The 25,760-nt window shown below is 50.7% G+C and overlaps 7 protein-coding genes across 7 annotated transcripts; 3 read left to right on the forward strand and 4 right to left on the reverse strand.

Annotated features, from left to right (window-relative positions):
• Positions 1–558: 558 nt before the first annotated feature.
• AAFC00_003835 (uncharacterized protein) lies at positions 559–2,061 on the forward strand (the record flags this gene model as incomplete). Its single annotated transcript, XM_069343366.1, has 1 exon — positions 559–2,061. The coding sequence occupies one exon, from the start codon at positions 559–561 to the stop codon at positions 2,059–2,061; it is 1,503 nt and encodes a 500-aa protein (XP_069201195.1).
• A 5,570-nt stretch (positions 2,062–7,631) lies between these two features.
• AAFC00_003836 (uncharacterized protein) lies at positions 7,632–9,086 on the reverse strand (the record flags this gene model as incomplete). Its single annotated transcript, XM_069343369.1, has 3 exons — positions 7,632–8,506; positions 8,559–8,768; positions 8,825–9,086. The coding sequence occupies 3 exons, from the start codon at positions 9,084–9,086 to the stop codon at positions 7,632–7,634; spliced, it is 1,347 nt and encodes a 448-aa protein (XP_069201196.1).
• An 829-nt stretch (positions 9,087–9,915) lies between these two features.
• On the forward strand, positions 9,916–10,688 carry AAFC00_003837 (uncharacterized protein; the record flags this gene model as incomplete). Its single annotated transcript, XM_069343370.1, has 3 exons — positions 9,916–9,933; positions 10,160–10,464; positions 10,526–10,688. 3 exons carry the CDS (start codon positions 9,916–9,918, stop codon positions 10,686–10,688), a joined length of 486 nt encoding a protein of 161 aa, XP_069201197.1.
• A 400-nt stretch (positions 10,689–11,088) lies between these two features.
• Positions 11,089–11,883, reverse strand: AAFC00_003838 (uncharacterized protein; the record flags this gene model as incomplete). Its single annotated transcript, XM_069343371.1, has 2 exons — positions 11,089–11,577; positions 11,650–11,883. The coding sequence occupies 2 exons, from the start codon at positions 11,881–11,883 to the stop codon at positions 11,089–11,091; spliced, it is 723 nt and encodes a 240-aa protein (XP_069201198.1).
• An 8,936-nt stretch (positions 11,884–20,819) lies between these two features.
• On the reverse strand, positions 20,820–21,932 carry AAFC00_003839 (uncharacterized protein; the record flags this gene model as incomplete). The annotated part of the gene is made up of 1 exon (XM_069343372.1): positions 20,820–21,932. One exon carries the CDS (start codon positions 21,930–21,932, stop codon positions 20,820–20,822), a length of 1,113 nt encoding a protein of 370 aa, XP_069201199.1.
• A 753-nt stretch (positions 21,933–22,685) lies between these two features.
• AAFC00_003840 (uncharacterized protein) lies at positions 22,686–23,481 on the forward strand (the record flags this gene model as incomplete). The annotated part of the gene is made up of 3 exons (XM_069343373.1): positions 22,686–22,702; positions 23,066–23,124; positions 23,189–23,481. The coding sequence occupies 3 exons, from the start codon at positions 22,686–22,688 to the stop codon at positions 23,479–23,481; spliced, it is 369 nt and encodes a 122-aa protein (XP_069201200.1).
• A 757-nt stretch (positions 23,482–24,238) lies between these two features.
• On the reverse strand, positions 24,239–25,387 carry AAFC00_003841 (uncharacterized protein; the record flags this gene model as incomplete). Its single annotated transcript, XM_069343374.1, has 3 exons — positions 24,239–24,615; positions 24,679–25,232; positions 25,371–25,387. 3 exons carry the CDS (start codon positions 25,385–25,387, stop codon positions 24,239–24,241), a joined length of 948 nt encoding a protein of 315 aa, XP_069201201.1.
• Between the last annotated feature and the right edge of the window lie 373 nt (positions 25,388–25,760).

A 25,760-nucleotide genomic window follows, 5' to 3' on the forward strand; every position in this document is an offset into this window, starting at 1 on the left:
AAACAGCAGATCTTCAACCAACCACGGCGCTCTATCGCCTGAACGTGGGGTCCTGCGTCCCGTGTCCTCGACTAGTACCTTAAACCAATCTTCCCGTGCTGTCCGAATTACACTTCGGTACGAGAAATAGAGTGACCGTAAGGTTCACAGGCTCGACAGGCTCCTAGTAGTGATCACTGCCTTATCATCATCATCTACTCTGCCACTCTTCAAAATTCCCCTCTTCTGCTTGTTCCCATTTCACCCATACATACATAATCTTGCTCATTTCTGCCCATTTTCGTGTCTGTCAGCTACTTCAATTCGCGTCCTTCCTTTTTTCGTGCCAGTTTTATTCTTCAATCCGCCCACGTTCTAGCCACAGCCCGCACGCAGTCGTGTTTGTAATCGTCACTCATATTTTATCTCTGCCCGTGCCGATTTCGCTGTGATCGTCATTTCCGAATTCCTGCCCCTCACCAATATCACACAACGACTCTTTGACGACAACACCCAGTGTGGGCGCAACTGTTCTGTATTCACCCAGAATACCGATTGACCGGCACAATTTCTCCAGCAATGGCTACGGCCACCCTAACGACCACCCACACCGAGTCTCACGAGGAGCCAACGATGGCTACCGCAACATCCTCCTCTCTCGCCGACCGTGATGTGCAACTGAGAGATCGACGACGTCGCCACTCGTCCTACGAACACCGATCATGGTCGGCAGAAACCACCGACGACATCCAGATTCTCGTTGACAAATTCATCACCGAACTAGGTCGTCGTCTCGACTTTCTCGAGTCTTACGGTCATCTTAAACTCGACACGGGAATCGACAGGGCCTACAACACCCTGCACACCGTTCACCATTCGTGCACTCATGTCTCGGACGAAGTCATCGACGCTGGCAAGAGGAAGGCCAAGATCATGGTGGAAACTCTCGAGGGCCAGTACAAAGGCGCTCTGGCGCGCAAGGAAACCCTAGAGGCAAAGGTTAGAGAAGGCGTTCGTCTCATGGAGGGCATCCTCGCCGACTTCGAGACTCGCGCATACGCCATGCGAGATGCAGGCTTCACTGCCGTCGCATCCGACATTTTGGATAGTGGTCGGAGGAAGATGCACGAAGCCTCGACACACGCCGTCGAGCTCTTCGATGAAGGCTACGACAAGGCCCGCCAAGCGAAATTGAACCTGAAAGAAACCATTGATCATGCTGTCCAGCGCGCCAAAGAGCAAGGCCTCATCACTTACCAAGAACTACCCGACCCCTGGAGAATCAACCCCCACATTCTGAGTGGCTACCGCTTCTCCGAGACCAAGATCGAATGTTTGCGTTCCGTGGCTACCATGTCAAACGAATTCGTCAACATCTGGTCCCACGGCATCGGGCTCTTGATCATCATCAGCATCGCCTTCTATTTCTACCCCATGTCCGAGCATTTCAGCAACAGCACCAAATCCGACATCTTCGTCGCCGCAGTTTTCTTCTTTGCTGCCGCCAAGTGCCTCGTCTGCAGTACCATGTGGCACACGATGAACAGCATCTGCAATCAGACGCTCATGGAGCGATTCGCCTGTGTCGACTACACGGGAATCTCGTTTCTCGTTGCCTCGAGCATCATCACCACCGAATACACTGCTTTTTACTGTGAACCGGTCAGCAGGTGGATCTACATGCTCACCACCGCAGCTTTCGGAATCGGTGGTGTCATCTTGCCATGGCACCCAACCTTCAACCGCAACGACTACGCCTGGATTCGCGTCGCCTTTTATGTCACACTGGCAGCGACCGGCTCGTTCCCTGTTGCCCAACTTATTTATACAAGAGGCGCCTGGTGGGCCCTCTACTTCTACGCCCCCATCACCAAGAGTCTTCTCGTGTACATCATCGGTGCATTCATGTACGCCGCCAAAATTCCCGAGAGATTCTGTCCAGGATGGTTCGACTACGTTGGCGGAAGCCACAACATCTGGCATTTCGCCGTGCTGGGTGGCATCCTCTTTCATTACTCTGCCATGCAGAGCTTCTTCGCCGATGCCTTTAGAAGAGCCGACGGCCAGTGCTCCATCTATTAAGCATCGCGATCGGTGCACGCCGTGACGACGAATGCTTTTAGGAAACAAACATACCACCAATAGAATAGATCAAAGGGGGGAAGGCAAGAGGCCATGAGCCCGCGCAAGAGCTGACGGGGTACATTGCCTTTTTTTTTCTTGTCTCACCCCGATATTGCCCCCTCTTCTTGTTTGCAGAGACCAGAAAGACGAAAAGGGGCACTTTGTATATATTGAATTCATCCGCCATCAAATAGGAAGGCAAAAAGACTAGCAAAAAGTAGACATGAATCCCAAAGATTTTCTCTCTCACAAGTACATTACAAACACCTTCTCCCCTCTGGAGACAGTCAGCATACCACAATGTCAGATACTTATGCATTCATTCCTGTTACACGATGAGACACACGTCTCGAAAAGCAAGGTATGTAGCCCGCTTTGGAAGGGGTGCAGAAGAAAGGCTCCACGCAGTGGCGCTGTCCGCGCAGGACTGTTCTGTTTATGCAGCATGGGAGGTGTTAACTGAACGCAGGAGCGCCTCTGCCGTGTGTGGCTTGCAGCCAGGTCAAGTTTAATTCACCTGTTAGTCGTGCGTTAGATTGACTGACTCTCTGGACCAGCGGAGTCAGTTCGTCACGCGCACCATCGGACATTCCTCAATGCATCACGAAGACCTAGTCGAATACCAAAGAGTAACACCATAATCCTGTTATCGATCGACTCGAAGCAATTGGCTGGACTTTGTTTCTGTCCGAGTACGTACAATTGTCCACTATGCAGTACCTCGAAAGCCCATTGACTTTAGGGCACGGAAAGCGTTTGATCTGTCAAACAGCTACGATCGGCAATCTGATCGCAGCTTTGTTTGATGAACCGAGATCTACAAAGCAATATATACGGATTTAGTGTCCGTACTTGATAGACCGCGCATACTGCATCGTACACAAGTCCCGAAATTCATATCCTATCGTCGACCATCACCTTCAACACCGCATCCGTGTTCCTGCGAGGTCTCTGTACAACCTGCTGTTTCGAGGTCAAGGAAGAGCGCAGACACGCCGCATTCGGCCACTATCGAAATGTCGAGATGCATTGATGTCGATCTCGGACGTCTACACACACTGTATCGTATGAGCGTTGACCCGCTTGATGACAGGCATACTAGTTGCACCTTGACTTTGGACAGGTACTGTACCTGTACTTTGTGCAGGAAGGCCCTCCGAGCACTTGCATTGCTAGACCAGCAAGCGCAAGCAGCACATGCAGGCTAGGGAATTTTTGTCGGTTCGCGAGAGTGCTAGTGATACCGCCTACCCGTCCACAATTCGGCTGTCTATCAGCTTCGATATACTGTGTGACATTCACATGTCACATCCGCTGTCTTGAGCAAAGAGAGTAAGAAACATAACTCAGCAAGTCTTTCAGGATATCCGACGAGTTGTTCTGTTTCTGTTCAGTGCGTATCAACGCGAGGAACGAACATCTGCATGCTATTCTAAAGCTAGACAACGGCGCTGCTGTCGACACATTGGAGTCTACAGGCCTACTCCCTGTTAGGCGCTTCGTGGAGCCACTTTGCTTTTTCAGTTCCCTTGCGTCTATGTGCGCCCGCCGTGTACTAACGATACTGCAAGCTGCTGCAACCATAATCCATAGCCTATAAACTCAACACTGCTTCTCGTCCGTAAAGCTCGGGGGACTGGACTAAACATTGACCGAGTTGTACTGTAGGTCCATACGTGGCGTCGTGGCAGGCCTTTCTTGCCGCCTCTACTGCATCATGCGGGTATTCCCGTTATGTGGTTTTGGGATCGTCAATTGGCCGCATTAGTTCATACGCGACAGGTCCATCACCCGGTTTCGCTTATGTCGTTGATGCTTCTCTAGTCCTGTACAGTACCTTGGGAGGGGAGGCTTGCCGGAGCTGACGGGACACATGAATAGGTGCAAGCAATGGCTGAACCCTTGGATAAGTTCAGGTAGAGATCCCGATCACATTTTCTTTTCGATTCAACTCCAGTACACTCGATCAAAAGATATTACGAAAGACGGTGGCGTCAGACATTTGCTGTACTGCCAATAGTCTAAAAAAAAAGAGGCTTGCGCTCATTGCTGATCAATGAAAAGAACTACCTTGTGTCTTGTTGCTTGGGCAAGAAATACTGGTTCGCTTATGGTATAGGCTGGGTCTAAAGCTACACAACAAGTCGACTCGAAGACTGTATCAGGATCATGAGACTCCCTCCCGCCGATGTTCTACTCAGCTGGCCGAAGCCGGACTATGCTCACCCACACACTCAGGGTGAAGCTCTGGTGATTACCAATGCCGTCTTTATGGTGTTGATGATTCTGGCAGTCGCCTTACGTTACTACTCTCGGCTAAGCTGTCACAAATGGCTGGGACTAGACGATATCTTTATTGGTATAGCACTCGTATGTTTTCCTCTTGCTCGAGAATCAAACCCAAACATCGCTCATAATCCAACATAGTTCTTCTCTCTTGGACTTGGCGCAATAGTGATCCTTGCCAATGTCCAGTACGGCTGGAATCGACACATGTGGGATGTCCCTATCTCGGAGTATACTGGCGCCAACCTGGTCGCTTTCCTTGCGAAACTCATCTTCACTCTAGCTGCCACCTTCACTAGGATCTCTTTGATATGCTTCTACTTTCGCTTGGTCCGAGACACTGGACATGCAAACTTCCGCTGGCTTCTACGGGCTAGTATGGCGTGGCAAATCGCCGTCTGTATCACTTTTGAATTATTAGTGATTTTCCTCTGCAGGTGAGTCTTGTGCCTACTTCTGTGCCATTGCAAAAGAGCTCCTGCTGATAGCGTGTGTCTTTTTTCCTCCTTTAGCCCCGTAGACAGTTACTGGGACCTATCCAAACTCTACGGCAGTAAATGTCTCGACGAAGGCACAGTCGTCCTTGTAGCCGGCATCATTAATTGCATATCCGATCTGCTGGTCACCGTCTTGCCTGTCCCGATTATCATGAGGCTCAACATGCCGCTCAAGCAACGCATCGGAGTCACGGTGCTGCTTTGCGTTGGGGTCATCGTCACTATCGCGGGTGTGATCCGAACTTACTTCATCTGGAAAGCCTTGGTTGATACGTATGATGAGACGTGGTACTCGTACCCGCTCTGGATATGCGCCGCGATTGAAATCGATCTAGCTGTGGTGAGTGGAATATGTTTTTCTTCCTGTCATTCTCCTTGTAGTCATCGTCAGCACCAGCATCAGCATTGCCCCATGTTGGACTATGTGCCAATGCTTTGTAGTCATCCTATCTCTCGCATCCAAACTGCGCCCGTTACTATCACCAGGGATACAGTGATTGAGCAAGAGTCGGAACTTACCCACGTCCCTATGCGCGATACTTATCCCACCTCACCACGAATGCTTCTCGTGTTTTATAATCTGTTCGCGAGCTCTCTCTGATACTCGGTCGATTTTACCTTCGATTATGTTCCAGGACTAACAAGACATCTTCTCAAATAGCTCTGCGCCTGTGTACCAGCTCTCAAGCCACTTTGCGGACCATTCGTCCGAACAGTCAGATCTTTGACTCGCAGTATTCGAACCCACTCGCTGTCCAACGCCCAGCCATCATCGACCTCTCCATCGTCATCAGCAGCAGGATCACCCTCACACCAGCAACGCAGTCATCAACGCAACCGCCGCAGACTGCGATCCAAATCATCAGGAGCGATCCATCTGTCATCGACAGCTTCCACTTCTTCCGCAGCAGGCACAGCAGTCGACAGTCCTTCTCTTCCCTTCTCACACGGTAGTCCTGATATCAAAGAGAAAGACTCCAAGTCATGGAGCCAACTTCCAGACTCCAGCAACAGGAAATTCAGAAATGGGACGACGTTCAACGCCACAGCGGAGCGGCAGCAAACCCCGGTATCTTTCTTCTCATCGACGACGATGAACGAGCACGATGGGAACGATGAAAAGAAACCGTCTGCTGTTAGAGTCTCCACTCTACCGTTCGGCAATGACACATTTGAACAGTATCATCAATCTCCACATGTGTTTCACGAACACGCCTCTCACGAGCACACAAACACAACACCAGGGAAACCAGCAACAGGGAGAACTCCACCTCTACCAATGCCTTTTTCAGCGGCGTCGAGAACAGTAACGGAGAATAGAAGACCCTCCGGCTCATCTTCTCAACGAGCGATTCTGCACTACAGTTATAATAACGGAAATAGTCTCAACATGGATCAATATGATTACGGAAACGAAACGTACAACGAGAACGAGAACGAAAACGAAAATTACAATGAGCAAAACGAATATCACGACCAGCAGCAGGGGGGGGGGGGGGGGGGGGGGGGGGGGGCGGGGCAGGAACATCATGAGCGATGCCAAACCCAGCAAACCTGATGAAAAAAAACATCAGAGAAAACGACAAAAAGTAAATGGTGAAAAAAATGAAAACGAAGGAGAAAAAAGAGAGATAGAAATCATGCAACACGACCAATTACCATGGCAAGACCTCCGTTGAGCGTAGAAGGAAAATTAACAAAACGAAGAATACTCACATAGAGACGATCGAGAAAGCAATATATATATATATCTCGATGAAGGAGGAGGAGAAGGAGGTAAAGCTGGCGGAGCAAGGGGGGGGGGGAGAGATGACCCTGGCGTTGAGCGTAGTCTACTGATTGACTGGTTGACTGGATGATTGACTGGATGATTGATCGAAGAGATGAGAATACGTCTGATCCGACTCCTGATATACACACAAGTCTAGCCACTGGAAGACCCACCCATTTCTCTCTCTCTTTCCTGTTTCTTCCACTTCTTACGCATGCTCATACAGCCTGCCATTTTTCGCGAAGTATATGACATCGATCTCGATCAGGCAGGTAATCATACGAGCCCCGATGTATTGCCTAGGTGATCGAGTGCCTAGAAGCCTATATTTTGCACGGGTTTCATCGGTTTTCTGCTAGCAGAAAAACTTCTTTTCTACAGTATATCACATAGACTTAAATCCCAGCTAAAAGCAGGAGAAATAAGGATTCGTCGCAGAAAATGGATACCGCTAGCTATGCTATTCTAGGCTCTCTGAATCAAGAGAACAAACGCCAGCCAGCAAGATACGCAATACTGGGAGAACGAAAGGAAAAAGAAAAAGACATAGTGAATGGGTTCTTGTGGAGTGGTGCTAGTGCATTGTTCGTGTTGTTATTTGATATCTTTTTTTTCATCCTCTTTTTCACGAAATAAAGAAAGAACAAAACTCAATAAGGATAAAAGCCGACGTCAGGTCTTTCCCTGTTCATGGGTTCGTGTTGTTCATTCTTGGTATTCCACCAAAAAACTGTGATTCTTTCAATGAGGGTGGAAGAAATCCAGCCAGGTAGGCGATCGTTGCGAAGTAATCGAGAAAATTGTGGCTTGGTCTCTCTGAAAAACCGTGAAAAAGGAGGTGCCGTTGTAACGTCTTGTTGCTCTGCTCTCCCGCTTTCACAAAACAGGCGAAAAGGTAAAATGAGTGTTTCAGTCATTGCTCGTCATCTCCATGGGTCGATATCGAGATTGGTCGATGTACCCTGCTCATGGATTCACTCTTTCGCATCATCGACTTCCTCGTCCTCGTCATCGTCGGAAAGCGAGAGTTGGAAATCCTTTAGTTCGTCGTCTTCCTCGAATAAATTCGCAGCGGCACCACCATGCGTTTCCGCGTCGATCCCGCCGTCGCCGTTCTTCTCTACTACTAGCTGCTCAAAGTCGGGATCATCAGCGATCAGACTCTCGAGCAGATCTCTCTGTCTGATGAACGCGGGCGAGTGCTCGACTGGACCTGGCGCGGTGGTGATTGAGGCAAGGCTTCTAGCCGGCCTAGTGTGGATTGCGCTGAGGGGCTGTTTGGCAGAAGCTGAGACGGCTCTGCCTTTGCTGTATCCTAAAGTCGAACGGGACACCACGGTGGCGGCTGCGTGGCGCATTGATGCTGCCGTTGGGGCTGTTGCTGTCGATGCTATTTTGCGTGATGTCGGCACTGCAGCCGGACCAGGTGTGCGAGATCGGATGGTAGTGTTGGCTGTTGGAGCAGCAAAGCGAGGAACCGATGAGCCTGATGAAGACGAGGATGCAGGTCTCGAAAGCGCAGCGACTGCATTTCTCGATGCCAGGGTCGAGGGAGCACGCTTGACTGGCTCACGCTTCTTAGCCGTGCCATTTGCGAGTTTTGTAGCATCTCTGCCTGAGAATCCGAGATCAAAGCCGTTGATAGGGTCGTTCGCTAGAGCTTTACGGACGATCTCTTCGGTACGCTTCGCAGCCATTTCACGGTTGTGTTTGATTTCACGTTCCTTTCTAGTCAAGCCATCGCTGCCCACCGGGTTCATGTAGACTTCGCACCAACCCTTGGTCAAATTGTCACCTTTGAGCATGTCGTAATCCTCTTCGTGGAGATCATCTGGGTAATCGGGCAAGGCTGTTGGAGGTTAGCGGCACACGTGAGACAAAGCAACGAGGAGTCGACATACGGATGGACCTAGGGGGCATGTATTCAATATCGGGTTCCTCGGGGGCGTGCTCGACCTTCAAAACATCTTCGTGGTGGATCTTGACTTTGGCTCGGCGAAGACGCGGGCTCACTGTCTTCTGTGCAGACTCCCTGACCGGTGCGGGGGTTTTGAGGATCCCGCCTTTCGCATTTGTGGTCTTCATGCCCAATGGGGCACGATTACGAGGACCTGCGGGTCACATTAGGAAAAGAGAGCTGAGTGATGGACATTGTTTTCTTCCATACCCGCCGGCGTGACGAAGGCATTCCTGTCTAGCTGAGCATTCTGCTTGCCCTTGGTGAAGAGAGTGTCGCCACCATTCTTCTTTCCGGTCTTGAATCCAGAATTGAAGGCATCGTTCTCGTCACCTAGCTGCTTTCTGAATGGAGTCTTTGGACCTTTGTTGCCTGGAGTTTTGGTGCCGAGTGGTTGATTCAATGGCTTGGCGGCAGCAGCCCGCTGATGGTCGTAGGTCAAGTTTTCCTGATCAGTCCTGGAGGCGAACATGACTGCGTGTGTTTATTGGGTTCATCAAGGACAAAATCACGTATTTTCAGCAAACATTGATCGTCTTTCTATGATCATATGAAATAGATGAAATCACGTCGTGTCAATAATGTGTCGGCGTACATGCGTTTGAACGAGCGTCATGGTCATGAAGTCGTGACAGCGGGATTTGTTTAGACTCGGTAATTGGCCGGTCAACGTTGGCATTTCGGGGAAGGAGCGGTATTGTTACTGAAGGAGCTTGGGAGCTCTGGCAGTTGAACGCAGGACCCTGATTGTTATTCATGGCTTGTTTGCATCACTTTGTATTTATTGTTCCGTGTTATCCTAAAGGGTCTTTGTGCCCCACTAGCTGACTGAGCTTCAGCCTCATTTCGAGATTATGCAGTTGTGCATGCACGGAGGCGGGAGAAGGCTAATACTTGTATGTAAAGTGCAAAAGTAGATGCAGGTAAGATGGAGTAATCTCGCTGGGGCTTGTGCGGGAGTGGTATAATTGACAGGGTGGCTCAAGTGGTAGGGCAGTAGGGCGGTAGGGCGGTAAGGTACAGTAGTCTGCTCCCACGAATCGTGAACGTCAATGTTTTGGTTGTGCTTTTGTTGGTGTTGGTCTTGGCAAGAGTCTCCGCGTGGTCTGAACATGGCGGTGCAAATGGATATCACCGACAAAGTGTCCAGTAGTGACCCTCACTCTTACTCCCCAAATATCACCCCCCTCTTCAACCCCCTTTCTGCTCATTTACAACAACTTTTCCTCAACAAACCAGGCATTTCTGCTAGATAAAGACTTGTCTTCCAGTTCACCTGTCCAACTTTCACATTACTCAAAATGGATGCCATTAAGAAGGTACGTTTCTAGAGCTTGTCACAATACCCCTCAATAGGCATCAACAATGCCAGCATTTCCGGAGAACACAATCACATACAACTGGCATACTATTCCACTGCCCGTGTAGAATCTCCTTGATTGATTGCGGTTCTTTTGAGCTCTGGTTTTCTCGCTTTCCTGATCTTGCCCATTTTCCGTGCCTTCCTGCGATAAGGGGGACTTTCTGCTGACACTGCCCTGAAAGCGTATGAACGCTCTCCGTCTGGAGGCCGACGAGTCTGCTGCCAAGAACGAGGAGCTCAGCGCAAAGATCAAGAGCCTGGAGCAGGAGAACCTGGCCAAGGAGCAGGAAATCACTTCTCTGTCACACAAGAACCAGGTACTCGAGGCCGAGCTGGAGAAGCTTGAGTCGGGTCTTAAGGACGCAAAGGCTCTCGCCGACGAGAGCTCTCAACACGGCACCCAGAACGAAAGCTTACAGAGGAGGTTGCAGCTTCTCGAAGAGGAAGCCGAGGAGGCCGACAAGAACATGAGAGAGACCAACGAGAAGTGCGTTGTTTTTGCTCCGATCAACACGTGTCTCGACCACAAAACTGACCTGACAACACAGGCTTCGTCAAACCGACGTCAAGGCTGGCCACTACGAACGCAAGGTGCAAGCACTCGAGACCTCCAGAGATCAATGGGAGCAGAAGTACGAGGAGATGGCCAAGAAGTACGCAGACACCAAGAAGGAGCTCGACGACTTCGTCGCCGAGATTGGCAACATTTGAGAAGGGTCGTCTACTGCCTTTCCTCGTTCCACATCAGCAACTGCCCAACATGCTCGTGTCAAGTTGAGAATGCCCTTGGCCGTGGCCGCGGCAGGCCTGCTTTGCTTAATCATCATCTTCTATCAAACATGATCGGGAGCACACAATCTGAGCGTTTTGGTTTCTTTGGAGGGTCTCATGATCAGGTCATCATTTTCTCGCAGAGCCAGCCCTTTCACGATACCACAATTGAAGAAGAAAAAGACGAAACAAGAACTAGACTATTTCAATCATTTCTCTCCTGCTGTCGTGGATAGATTTTCGAAACCGTGCAACAAGGGGTATCATACTTTGGGGGTGGTCTTCGCCAATAGAGTAGGCAGCCCGTTACAGAACCAACATGGGAAGCCAGCGAAGCCCTTCACTTTTCTTTCCTTGCCTTTGCTGCAGCGCTGTTCTTTGCGCGCTGTTTGTTCCTTGTCTGCTGCCTCTCTGCCTTGCTTTCGTATCTGAACTTGGGCTTCTTGACCTTATCCCCAAACTTCTTCTTCGGCTTCTCCTTTGTCCACACTCTCTTCTTTTTCGTCCCGTCGTCGACCTCTTCTGTCTCCTCGACCACTGCAGTCTCGACGGCCTTGTCCTCTTCGCCGTCATCGCCGTTCCATTTCCGCGGATCGTCGTCCATGGTCTCAATTGTGACTGTGGTGAATTTGTCTTCGTCGACGTACTCATCGACTCCGTCGGGCTTGACCACGTGTACCTCTGTCTCTTCTGTGATGCCGTCCCATTCTCCATCTTCGCCGTCTCCTTCTTCTGCGTCCGAATCTTGCATGTCTGGGTTCATGGCTCGCACTTGCGCATTCACTTCCGCGACGTGGGCTTCCAAATCGCGTTTTCGCTCCTCTCGGATCTAGGATGAAGGGCACAAGTCAGTCTTTCAAGTAATGGGCTAGGTGGAACAATATAAGGATAGATATCTCACCTCTCTCCTGTGCACAACCCTTTCCTCACGCTCCTTCTTCGCGTTCTCCTCTTGCGCATGCTTGATACGCTGTAGCTTGCGCTTGTGGAATCCGGTGAGGTAGTCCTGACGTGCTGCAGGGTCGAATTTGAGTTCTTCTACCGGCTTGGGTCGTCCGCCGCTGCTCTTGCTGTTTTTGCTCTTGAAGTTTCCGCCTTTACCGCCACCCTTGCGGACTTTGAAGGATGGGGGCATTGCTGTGGGGGAGGACCTGTGTTCTTTCTTTTCCTCTGGTCGTGTATTGAAGCGTTGCGTATAATGGTTTTGTGAGACTGGACTCGGAGGAATCTTGTGGTTTTCGCTGTTCTGGCCTCTGTCTGCGACCCAATTCGAACAAGTCCCGCAACCGTGATCCGGAGATGTGTATTAAATTGTTGTTCTGTGGTGCTGAATACAAAAGGAATATGTCGAGGTAAAGATCCGATGCTCTCCAAAATAATTATTTCGTTTCAAGATGGAGATTTCGGAGCAAATTGGACCCTCGATTTTGCCGGTTAGGTCTAGCGTCAAGTGACGTTGTTCTTGTGCGAACATGAAGCTGTGCTCTTTGTTCTTTTGCTTTACTACAATGAGAGCAGTTTGTGGTATCCTTGAGAATCAAGCATACATTCCGATGCTCGAGGTCCACGAGGACACTGCTATTCCAGTGCAGACTCGAGGTCCTTCTCGATAGGATCACTCGGAACAAGATCCAGGTCCACGTCTTTTCACGTCGAGTAGAAAGTATTTTATCGTGTAAGGAGCATGTCTAGTATAGCACATATCGAACATCGAGCTATACCTCAGTGCTTCCACCACGGTCTTTGCTAGTCGCATGAGGGGCTCATGTTTGCAATTCGTCAGGATAGGTGCTGCTAAGCCCTTCACTCTGCTCATCCACTGTAGATGGCCAGTAACACTTTTCGGACACATCAAAGAAAGGAACGACTGCTGGATATCGTCAAGGTCAAGTCTACAGTGGCAAGATAGATGCTGCCAAAGGTGAGGTTCGATAGCTGCATGCACGGACTTTTGCAGTGTGCATTTGGTGCTGGATTACTTCCATTGCCTTGGTCGTGCGAGGAGGTCCTCATCAACAAGGCAAACGAGGTAAGACGAGAGCAACACAAGCGTCCTGAAACCATTTCCTCCCCAAGTGGTAATCTCTTCTTGTCTGGGCGCCATCCACCTTGCACTTCCATCGTGAACGCCTTCCTATTTCACTCTTACTCCCCGCAACACATCTGAGACCTTCTACCATAAAACCACACTCGAACGCAAGTGGATGATCACCAGTGCTTCGGATACCCCCTGCCGCCTACCATGAAGCATAAGCGTAAGCGCGAGCATGCGCGTTCGCCCCACTGGCATCGATCAGAGATGCCATCCAGCCTTTCGGTGGAGACCAGAGACACCATGATCGCGAACGGCCTTTTGAAGACGCGGCCAGATCTGGCGCTTGCCCATTATGACAAAGCCGTCAAGAAGAACCATCCTGCTGCCTTTATGAATCGCGCCATGTGTCATCTGGTATTGCACAAGCCCGAGCTAGCCGTTTTTGATGCTCAATGCGCCTACGAACTTGGACAGAAACGCAAAGACGTTGATGTAGAGACGCACCTCATCGAGTATGCTAAAGAGTGCAAGCGAAGGAAGAAGGAACGCAGGGACTGGTGGACCTTGTCAGACCTCTTATCATTCCCCAAGCCTTCTAGCTCTGTCTCACTCGCACATCTCAAATTGAAGCGTTTCTCGTTCGTTCATGCGAACAAAACACACCCCCGGAAAGAACTCGATCTTTTTGACATGCTGCGTGTGAAAGCTCTTTTTCGTCTGGTATATATCATCACCTCGCCTCGATACAATGCAATGCTGACTATTGCTTCAATGGTCTTGCATTATGGCAATGTGGCGGTGGTGCACAACGCACCGCTCTCGCCGTTCAAGAATGCTCCCGAGAGGACTTCAGAGGGATCATGAGGAGAGAATTCGAACAATTAGGAGACAGGGTTGTCATGGATCTCCAAGGCCAATTTGACCAAGCACGTGCTGCTACAGGCTGCACAGAAGATCTTAAGCAGCTGATGTCTACTCGTTATACATCAATTCCGACTAACACGTACAGTGTTCGCGAGGCTGACAACAAGACACTTCAATCTGCAATCGCCAAGTTGGACTTCTCTGCTATCGTTACCGTGTGCGATGATTTCGGCAAAGGCAAGCTTTTTTCTTCGCGGGGCGTCTGTCCAGACGACATTCTGTTCACCGATTGTACAACTCTGACCGTATCCACTACTAGCAGCAATGGCCTTTGCCATATATGTGAAGCATGCTCAGCTTCAATCACTGAAGATCAAGAGGTGCAGGGGCCGCGTGAGGGTGGAAACCCTGTCCATCGCACTGGTTTAGGTGGACACGTGCAACAGATCGAGCGTACATCAAGCAAGATCGATGGTGAGACAGACATCGATATGGATAGGGAACCTGACTATCAAGCACACGAAAACGTACCACCAGCGATCACGTCGAATCCCAGGGAATGTCAGGTCTGTCATGGCCCCGTATATTGGTGCTCACGCAGATGTGAGGTTCTAGCTATGGCGACCCATCACTCACCCATCTGTGGCTTGGCACTTGATGATTACATTCGACGCGCGGTACCTTCAAGAGAACATCCCTTGGTACCTGACCACCCTAGACGCTTGATCATAGCGCTCTTGTTTCTACGAATAGTGAGCTGGACGCATCGCTATAAGAATTGTCCTTTGGAACATCCTGCATTAAGACTATTGTCTTCGGCGGTCGAGCACCGTGAGAGCTCATCAGGTATGCCCTGGTCGTACGATACCCATGTATTGTTGCCCCTGCTGGCGTTGCAGACTCTATACGGGCCCGGGTTGGCTTATTAAGGGGACGGTCAAATCATCAACACAATCATCAACCTAATAGATCGACACGTCCACGTTATGGATAAGCTGCCTTCTTCTTTAAAGTCGCATCAAGAACGCAAAGGGTCAACCTACATTTCCACAGCCCAGAATGAAGAACAGGGCTGTAAGTCGGCCCAGGGATATCCTCCGGTCGACCCATCATACGTGTCACCTAAGATCGCCTATGGTAGACTGTGCCCCATATCTGGCTTGCTTCAATGCGCAACCGAGAGCACTCCGCCCAACGTTGAATTGATAGATCTTGGCCGCAACAGGATCATCTGTGTTGCGCTTCCAGTTGAAGGATCTAGCGCAGAAGAAGGGCCACAGTATTCGTCAGTGCCGCCGGACAAGTGCGGTATTCGCACAGGGGAACCCCTTATCCTGAAGTCACGAACGGTTCGACTTGCTACCCCTGAAGAAGAATCGAAGTTTCGGAAGGAAGACGACCAGTGCGAACCATGTGGGGCGTCAGAAGAGGATGGCTCATTATTTCCAGAGTATTCCGAGATCGACGTCGCGGACTCGATGGAGGTCTCTGCAGCAGTAGATGAAGATGCCGATATGCGATCCATCTCAATGGAGTTGTGAGAGTGCAGCAATTATGGAAACAAGGGACAGTACCTTGCTGAGCCAGAAGGCTTTAGGGGCTAACTAGGTAATGAGCAGGAGCAAGTGAGTCAGTTGGATCAAGCACAACAATCTCAGACCAGGACAATCCTTATAGCGGCGAAAACTTAGCGCATACCGTAGAGTGGAATTAAAAAACAAAACTTCTGGAGGCTTCTGCAATATCGACCGCCGTTTGAGACTCCAGGTGGTAGCAGATACAGTGATGTCTGAGCATCATGGGGCACATCACCCCTCATAGGCCCGCTTAATTTAGGGATGTTGCGGCCAGAGCGGGAGTGCCTGCCGAAAGTGGTAATTGTGATTACATCCCCGCGCATCGGTCGTGTCCACCTGCGATTTGCATAATATTCTGCTAACTTCCATCGTGAGTGCAGCATGTCTAGCTGTAGTCGTTGTACTGCTCTTGCTATTATGAGCTGTGAAAAATACAAGCAGATGGACGACACTGAATGTAACACGCGAGTCAAAAGACAGGATAACGACCGGCATTTACTGTTTTAAGGTGGGTCTATACTAAACTTCTGCACGAGTGTCTACAGTAGGTTGTACACTGGAGAGTGCTGGAGGATCCAGATTTCGACGGTGCAGTATTGCACCGGATACCGGTAGTTATTCAGTATTATCAAGCCGTCACTCTGAGTGAGACAACGACAAAATTCCTTCGTGAATATATGGCCGAATACACTCAACGTATGATATATCAGCAAGGGGGGAAAAAACCATGTCCGCCGCGTCCTGTTACAGACATTCACGAAGCATTGAGCGACCACGACAAAGACGTCGCTGAGTTTCTCACTACAGCTGTGGTTCGGTCATCTAGGCCAGAGACGGAAGTCAGTAATCGTTAACCACCAAGGACAAATCGAGCTCAGTATGTTCTTCTCTCTTCTACAAAACCGGCTTCAGGACGTCTGCATATGAGCTCAACGGTTCTGTCGCGATTAGAGATTAGAACTGCCGACCTTACTACTAGAATATGAAACCTTACACAGGCAGATCCGGAGAGGATTCTGATGCATGTCGATGTCCGAATGAGCTAACTCGATATGTAGTAATGATCGAAGGATGATGCAGTGTGAGAAAGTCAGAGCGGCTAGTGATACACCACTGTACAGCATCGATATTCTGTCACTGAACCTTGACAACATGGCATGTCCGGAAGGAGCGAGCTCCAGAGTTTGCTGTACGTTCACTTGTTTCATGTCGATCGAGCGGCTGGTATGCGCCTATGGCAACACCAAAAACAGAGAAGGTGAGAAACTTCTTCTCCGGAATCACCAGCCCCCGTTATTCCGAGATTATCTCAGCATCATCAAGAGTGTCTTGAACTTTCGCCGGAGGGTTGGCTCCTCGAGCTTTGAGCCGGACATTTCGAGAGCGCCAAACTCGGTTCAGTGGCTTACATGTATTGTTGTGGTTGGATCGGCAGATAGCGGAAGCGGGACAGGCTTTGACAGTCAACGATAGGCGCCTGCTCGAGCGCACAGCGTGGGGTGCAAAAGCTTGAACGCAACTCTCAAAGACGAACCAATTGCATACAAAGGACAGCAATAAATTAGTCGGTAGGCCAGACGCATGGAGAACTCACAGATATCACGTAAGTCTGCAAAGGAATACGATGAAGCTCCCCGCATTGATCCGCATTCTGTGTGAATCCTCTGGTTCGATCGCGATACAACACGAATACAATGGCTGGCGCTATGCCTGTTCCTTGGAGCGGTGGAGCGGGCGGTTGAAGGCCGGAGGATGTGATTGGTGGGGCGTCGACTGTCCAAGGTTGCATGCGGTACCCAGCCGCTCGAAGCGTGTGAGTCCTGCTTTCATGTTCAGATTGTGGGACAGAGTTATGCCCAGCCATTCTTGTTTTTTGCCGAATCATGGCACAGTGGCTTGCTGCCTTCTTTTCTGCTTTCAGGGACGATTAATGGCGACAAACGACATCGATATAGATATGTAGATAGCATCATCTCCCCTCGCGCGTTGCGCACAGTTCAACAGTCATCCCTGGATTAGATTTACAATACAGTAACCTCTGTGCACCACAGCTCCTTGAACCCAGCACGCACGTGAGAAAGGAATCAACGGTCCGGGATAGGGAAGAGTTTCATCTCAATCACGGAAACAAACGTCGTTAATATCGAGCTAAAGCCTGCCTCCTTTTACTTAGCGACCGAAACAATATGGCCCAAGCTGCCTCTCCCATCCCAGCTGGCCAACATCATCTCTACCGTGTTGATCATCTGCCGACCTTTCGACCACCGCGCCGTACCTTGACAACTTCACAACAGCAGCGAAGGCGTGTTTTTTTAAATTCTTACCATCATCATCTTCCCCACAAATATCATGAACTAGACTATTCGAATTCTCTTTCTGTCCATCCTCACGAGGCCCACTCTCCATCTTCATCTGTCTCTTCTTCGTCTTCTTTAACATTATCGTCATCTTCATCACTATCGTCGTCATCTTTGTCTTTGTTTTCGACTCCACCGAGCTCAACTCTCAGGAACCCTGCAAGTCCTCGGTCTTGCGTCCACTCTTTTCCAATCTCTCGAAACATGCCAGTAGCAGTAGAAAGTGCACACCATAATGATGCGCTCCCGGGTTCTCCGCCAGACCTGACCGAGTCCAAATCATCAAAGTCGTCGGGTTCCTTTCGTACATCTTGCCTGACGGATACCACTGGACCCGAGAACCTCTCTCACTTTGAGGAAATTGCCCTTGCGGATTCGAGCCGCAGTTCCGTTGACGTTCAGCACCACAACATCGTTGAGCCCAAGGCTATGACCAAACCAGCACAGAAGAGACATACGACCGGCCCGGTCTACAAGCACAATGGCGTCCAGTCCGTCGACACGTTCAGAGATACGACGAACATCAAACGTCCTCGCTATCCTGGTCTGAAATCAAACATCAATGTCGTTGTACAGGAGCAACATCGCACCGCACCTCAACCCCGAGCCCTGCGAAGAGGCTTCACGAGTCCGTCTGCAATCACCATCGGAACCATGTCACTCTCTTCAGCACGAGACCAGTCTTCATCTCGATCTCCCTCTCCCAGCGGGCGCATGTCGAACAATGGCTCTCTATCCCCCCACTCTATAGGCTCTCGCTCAAACAGCTTCAGCAGCAATCACCGCAACTTCACGCGCCGAGCGTCAATGCAACCTCGAAAGACGATCCAGGAACTCGAGGAAGAATACCATGACTCGGATGAAGAAGTGCCTGAAGATGCTGTCATCTGGAACGTCCCAATCTCTCCTCGACCACCTTTTGGAGCTTCCACACCCTCCAGTCCCAAGCGCTCAACATCTGGCACCTATCTTGCGCCCGAGCAAGCCTCTCATTCATCTCTGCCTCGCGCCGATGCTCCGCCCTCTCCGAGAAGGCCAGGCCTGCCCCACAGTGCAACTGTCGCAGCCTTCCCTCCGGACCAAATCTCTCTCCGAGCGAAAGGACGTACCAAGTCCTGGACACAAGATCTCAGTGACGAAGCACGCGAATTGACGGCCGCCCTAGAGGCTCATGCCGAAGAAGAACGTCTGCAAGGGGAACAGCAGCGGAGTTCGCCCTCGGCTCAATCGAGCCTCGATAATAACAAACTGCGCACGAAAACCACCGTCATCGAGTTGCCTCCGTTACAGAAAGGCAACATCATGATTGATCCGTTACCGATCTCCAAAGAAAAGGAAGCTGTCTTGACACGCACCCGTCCCTCATGGCTGCCTCCTAAATCACAAAAGGAAGAGAGAAAACATCTCAGGGAATGGGAGCAGATGATGGCCAAGGCAGCCGAGGCCGAGAAACGTCGAAGCCAGAGGGAGGCTGATGAGGCAAAGAGCAAAAAGACCATGACCTACAGTCTCGCCAAGATCTGGGACCAGCACGTTTTGCCGGACTGGGACAATGTCATAAGACAGCCACGCACTCGCGAGTTGTGGTGGCGAGGCATCACTCCCAGAAGTCGCGGTCTTGTTTGGGCCAAGGCCATCTCGAATGAACTTTCACTGACTCAAGCATCCTATGATGCAGCACTTGGGCGAGCAAAGGCACTTCAAGCATCAATTGCCGATCTTCCCATCGACGAGCAGCAGAAACACAAGGACGGCGCCTGGATATCTGCAATCGCTAGAGATGTCCCGACCGTCTATCCAGAGACTGGCATATTTAGCAAGGGCGCCGCACTCCACGACACGTTGATGGATGTCCTCCTTGCCTATTCCGCTTACCGATCTGATGTGGGATACGTTTACGGCACGCATACTATCGCTGGACTGCTTGTACTGAACCTCTCGGCCTTCGAGGCCTTCGTCGCCTTGGCTAATCTCTTGAATCGACCCATGGCCCTTGCCTATCTCGTCAACGACAATGCTGGAATCAAACGCGCACAGGCAATGGTTCTCGCGACATTAAAGTACAAGATCCCCAAGCTACACGCGCATCTTGCAGACGAGAAGACAGACGTAGAGCCTGGAGAATGGCTGAGTCCGTTCCTCATGACCATGGGTACAATGCACCTCGCTCCTGAAGCATGTTCTCGATTGTGGGATGTCTCTGTGTTCGAGGCAGACAAGTCTATCGTCCGTGCTGCGATCGGTGTCCTTTCTCTGCTTGAGAACAAGCTATACGGGAATCGTGAGGAAATCTTGTCATTACTTGGCTGGGGAGCTGAGAAATGGTCATTCGGCGAAGAAGAGTTCATGACAGCCGTCAGAGAAGCTGGCAAAGTCAGCACCCCTCAAGAGAAGAGATAACAAGAGCAATCTACGCTCGAAACGACATACTTGTGTGTGTCTCTATTCCTCTGTGTGGACACCACCAACAACCCTCCTATAATGTTTTAACGAGTGCAGGAAAGCCAACATCAAAAAAGAATGAACTTTGCGAAGCAATCATTTTTGTCGTCTATTAGAGGATGCTTCGTTTGATTCGTTCATTTCCTATTTTCTTTCCTTTTGCATTTTCTCTCCTTTCACATTCCCAGCCTACAGGGACACTTCGATCCTTTTACTTCTATGTTCATTATTATCTATTCCTTTCCGCCCATCTGGCTGCCCCAATATGCATAGCTGTACAGCAACTTACTTATCAGCTGTATAGTTGGATTGAGGGCGCAGTTGATGGTGGAGAGCGTCTCTTTTGTGTCATAGCCTCTCCTTTAGGCTTTCACCTTTCGAGGAGCCTCATTTTTTTCTTTGATCTTCACTTCTGCTGGTGTTCACGGGTTTTCACATTGTCTCATGGGCAACGCCTGGAGGCTGGCTCTTGTTCTGCATCTTTGCTCTTCCTAGCGTCGGAACCCGAAAGATAATGTACAGATCTAAACCACCAAAACAAACACATGTCCCAATTTCTAGCTTTGGCATGTAATGAGAGAAAATATAGCGACAGGAGAGAAGGGTAAAATTAGCTGGCACATGTCGGCGCTTTTGTCCCTGTCTTGTCGCAGGCAGACGAATCAAAGCCGATGTTCACACCTACCTTCTTCATGCTCCTGCCTTTTCTCCGTTTGCCGAGTGAGCCAAGTACAAGTAACGAATGCTCTGCAGAGGTGAGGTTCTCCTAGACAATACAATCAACAGGGAAAGACTATCAAAGCCCAACAAGTCTACTTGCAGCCTCCCTGAGCAACCTCACACCGTCCTCTCTAACCTGCCTCGTAATGTCCCCCGCAGACATGACCTCCCTAATCAAGCCCACCCCAGTGCCAGCATACGTCGTCAGCCTAGCCGCCTCCCCATCCCACCCCTCGCCCTTCAACGCCTCCTCATAGCGCCGTTTATTCTCCTCCCAATCCACCCCGGCCTCAAAGTCCCGATAGCTAGCATTCACCACTCCCCGGCCTCCATAGCCAGCCGGCCAATCTGTCGTTCCGCGCAGGGTATCGTAGACGCCGGACCTGATTGTGCTGGTGCCGCCGTCCGAGGCCGCTAGCACGGCGTTGCGGTAGCCTGCTGAGATGTTCGCTTCGGGGGAGGCGAGGTAGCGCGTCCCTAGGCATATTCCTGTGCAGCCGAGTGTGAGGGCGGATGCTAGGCCCCGGCCGTCGGTTATGCCGCCTGCGGCTATGAATGCTGGTTGACGGGGTTGTTTCTGCTGGGGAGCGGATGATCTGCTGCTGCTGCTGCTGCTGCTGCTGCGTACGGCGTCCATGACTTCTGGGATCAGCGTGATGAGTCCCGCACCTTTACTTGCGCCGTGGCCGCCTGCGTCTGTGCCTTGGATCACTAGGACATCGGGATCCGCGAGGTCGACTGCGGATAAGGCTTCTGCTACCGAACACACCTGGATCCAGATCTTGGTTTTGTTCTTCGTGGCGGTCCGGATCGACGTGCTCCATTCTGCGAGATCGGATTGTTCGCGTGGTGCGAAGAGCCAGATTGCGGCGGGGATGTTGCCTGCTTTGCTGATTGCGTCGAGGGTTTGCTCGAGGGAGGCGCCCCAGAGGAGGAAGCCGATGCCTATGGGTAGGACGTCTGGATCTGTGGTTGCCAAGGGTGGAGAAGACGATGATGCTAGGAGATTACGGGTTTCATCGAGCATAGAGGAGAGAGTGCTTGTGTCGCTGCCTGCGCCTAGGAAGCCTATCCCTCCTGCTTGGGAAACGGATACTGCTAGAGGTGCGAGGGTTATCAGACGCATTGGGGCACAGGTGACGAGTGGCTGTTTCGTCCATGGGTAGCCTTTTGATAATGATTCGTCCATGACTCTGTCGACTACCAGGAAGAGAATCGAAGTGTTAGGAGAGTATAGAGAAGTATAGATGAAAGCTATAAACTGTACTTTCCCCGTATCTTGCTATGTTCCACAAAGCCGATGAAGTGACCAAAAAGAGCGACGAAGCAAAGCAATGATGCTGCAAATCAGAGACCCAAGTGAGTATCAGAAACCTACTAGGATCGTGAATCTTACATATCAAAAAGGCAGAAGTGTCAAGCCGGAAGTTGATCTCACTATCCTCGGCAACAGACACAAACACGACACACAAGTAGCACAAGAGGAGGAGGTTTACCGTCGCTACAGGCTGCGGATGACTTGCATTTACCTCCGCAAGAGGTCCAAGGCATCCCACATCCCCGCGATGACGCTGTGCTCTGTGTTGCTTTTCCGCGGGAAAATGAACACCTCCGTCTGCCCATCTCAGTAGTGGAGCTTAAGTCCTGTTACGCCGCTGCTGCCACCACCGCCGCCCGGCAAAAAACCACAGCTTGGCGGCGGCGGGCTCTCACGTCCGCGCGCGACTTCGTTATTGATGATATACCATAAGCTGTGATGCACTTTAGTTGCACTCTCACTTCAGACCATCATTCCCTGACATTGTATCTCTTATTCTTCTGCACAAAGCGCTTGCTCTCGCTCTTTACTTGTCCATTTGTGAATAAAAGAGCTAGCTGAGGTTTTGTTTTGGATATAATATAAAAGTTGAAGTTGGAAAGAACAAGAATATAATCTCACAGGATGAACGCACCCGATAGGTATGCCTTTTTCTTCTTCTTGTTTTCGTAATGCTTTGCTGTGCGTGGGTCTGGCATGTGCGAGTGTAGCAGTGCACTGTACGATGCTATAGCTGTACTGCGCGATGGTTCCTGCCATTTGCGAACGTGGACGTGGTGTGGTGTGGTGTGGTGCGCCTGCCTAATACAACACATGCGCCCCGAAGCGACGGTCACTTCCACCTGGACATACATAAAAAGAAAGACGAGGCAGCAAATCCATCACCTCCACGCATCAATCACAACCCTCTTGCTATCCGCGACCATGGAGGAACAGCAAGCACCCCAAGAAAACGCAAACTACAAAGACCCAGACCAGCCAGGAACTGACGATATACCCTCCAGGTTCGAGCTCTTCCTGCTCGACGAAGGCCAGAAGAAGATCACCTGGGTGCCCGAGACCCGTACGTGCCCCTGCCGCCCTCCCCCGCTTCCACCAGAAATACCAAACTAACCATCCCCCCCTAGGCGTCCCCAACGCCGCCCTCTTCACGCTCAACAAAGAAGACCACACGCTCGGCAACCTGCTGCGCCACTACCTGATCAAATCGCCCAACATCCTCTTCGCAGCCTACAAGACGCCCCACCCGCTGTTCGCGAGCATCGAGCTGCGCGTGCAGACGGATGGCGAGCTGAGCCCCAAGGACGCTGTCATCAAGGCTTGTGCGGATATTGTGCAGGACTTGCAGAGGCTGGATCAGGAGTTTACCAAGGAGTGGGAATTGAAGAAGATTGCGGGCGAAGGAAGGATGGATTTGTGATGAGGGACTTTTTACTTCCTTCAGGGGTGGTCAGGAGACTGATCTCACTTTTTTCCGCCTCGTGGATCCTAGGGAGAGCGCACTTCTCGCCTAGGACAGGGAGGTGGAGAAAAGACGTCGATGAGTGTGACATGCGCGGTCTAAGGTAGTGTTGTGAAACGAGCAAAAGACTGCCACATAGCGAAAGCACGGGTTAGGAGTTTTTAAGGATGGAGTTCTTGTGGGGGGTTTCCACTTCTTTGCTTGTCTATTCTACTATGATTCACTTCAAGATACCCGCCAAAAAAAGAGAGGAAATGTTCATGACGGGGAAGTCTCGCGAATAGAGCGAAAAAATTCCATTTGTCTTATGCGATACAATACATTGCATTATAACACGCTGCTCGAACAGTCCTCGGTGATTTTTCATGTCTTTCGATTTTTTTTTCGGAAGAAGGTACTTTGTATCATATGCGTTTATTCCTTTATATCATGGGATATATAAACCCTGAACAAAACCAATCAGAATTTGATCTATGGTATGTATTACTTTCTCTTCCCCAATCTTTTCTGTTCTTCTTTCGGTCCCCGGATATATTCCAGTACAACAGCTGGACGTTGTGGATGCCTTGGGAATGTAACGTGTCTTAGATGTGACCTGAGTCTAGGAGTTATCGCTGCTTGCGTTTTGTTTCTTCCGTAATCTCGAAAGGAGATGAAATAAAAAGGCAAAAGGTACTGAATTCCAACAGCATTTGACTAGTCAGCTGGCCAACGCTTAGACTGTCCTCGTGTTGTCGATCTTTGTGATCAGGATATCACGAGCGCCAATGTCCCAGAGGTCGTCCATGATCTGGCCCTTGACGTTGTTGGGGATCATGACGCTGACGGCGACCCAGCCCTCGTCGTCGAGGGCGTTGACGGTCGGGGCGCGTCTGCCGGGAGCGATCTTGGTGGCGGCGGCGAGTTGATCTCGCTTGATGTTGTATGTGCACAAGACGTATTTCTGGGCGGTGATGACACCCTGGATGCGGGCGCGGATGCGCTCGACGAGTTCTGGGTTCGATGGCTGCTTGGAGCTGATCAACCAGGCGCCGGTCTCCATCACTGTTGAAATTGCCTTGAGGCCTGCTGCGCGCATTGTCTCGCCGGATTCTGGGTAGGGGTACAAGTCAGTGACATGATGATGCTAACACAGAGACGGAGACTTCGACTTACCGACGAGATCGACAATGCCGTCCGCGACACCGAGAGCGCATGCTGCCTCAACAGAGCCGCCAACATACTTGACGTTGGTCCTCAGCTTCTTCTCGCCGGCTCCGTTCGCCTCGGTCTCGCCATCCTGCTCGGCTTCGAGCTTCCTGAAGTAGGCCTCGGTCAAGTTGGTGAAGCTGGTGACGACGTTCTTTCCGATGAGGTCTCTTGGGTCCTTGACGGATCCGTTCTCCGGCGCTTGCACTTGCAGCTTGCACCTTCCGAAACTAAGGTCGAGGATCTCTTTCACGCCGGTCTTATCGTTGGGAGGGAACTGGGCCTCGTATTCTGCGATTGTGTCTTGACCAGTGATGCCCAGGTCGACGCGGCCTTCACTCACGAAGGTAGGAATGTCGGCTGCGGGAAGAAAGATGAGGGCAATGGGCAGGTTCTTGACCAATGCAATGTCCAGACGGCTGTAGCGGTGGAACTGGATATCGGAGCCGTGAAGGAGGTCAAGACATGCTTGGTGGAGACGACCCTTCTTGGGGACTGCGAAGAGCAGGCGATCGGTGAGGCTGGAAGGCGCAGATCAGCAATCCGGGCGGGTTGAGAAAAGGAAGGTGCGCGCTGTTGCTCCCATGATCCGCGGGCTGCTCGCAGATGGGACTGCAGCTGATGTAGCTGAATTGCAGACACTGGGCTTGACAACGTACTGGTTTACCAAATCCATGCTGACTGTGACTCTATCGTGAATTCGTTTGCTCTAAAGGTGGGACTTTTTGCAATCAGCACAAGAGACAAGTACAGGGAAAGCGACTTGGGAGAGATCAAAGATGATGGGTAAAGATAATAGTGAGATCCGGAACCCAGTGATATGAACCCCAAGAGGAATTGGGCACCTGTTGTCGCAGTCTGGCTGTATGCCCCATCTGACACTCGGCGGTATGACTCTTGATTCTTCAAACACAACGTGGGGCAGATGGTTGGACCAAAGATGCACATTTCAGACATGGCAAATTCAGGGACTTACAGTTGAGATTTGTGGATAGTAACACGCAGAAATCGAAGTAATCAAGTGGCCAGGTATAGACAAGAGTCAATGG

The sequence above is a fragment of the Neodothiora populina genome (assembly GCF_041146345.1).
Source record: "Neodothiora populina strain CPC 39397 chromosome Unknown canker_contig_16, whole genome shotgun sequence".
In the NCBI taxonomy this organism is placed as follows: Eukaryota; Fungi; Ascomycota; class Dothideomycetes; order Dothideales; family Dothioraceae; genus Neodothiora; species Neodothiora populina.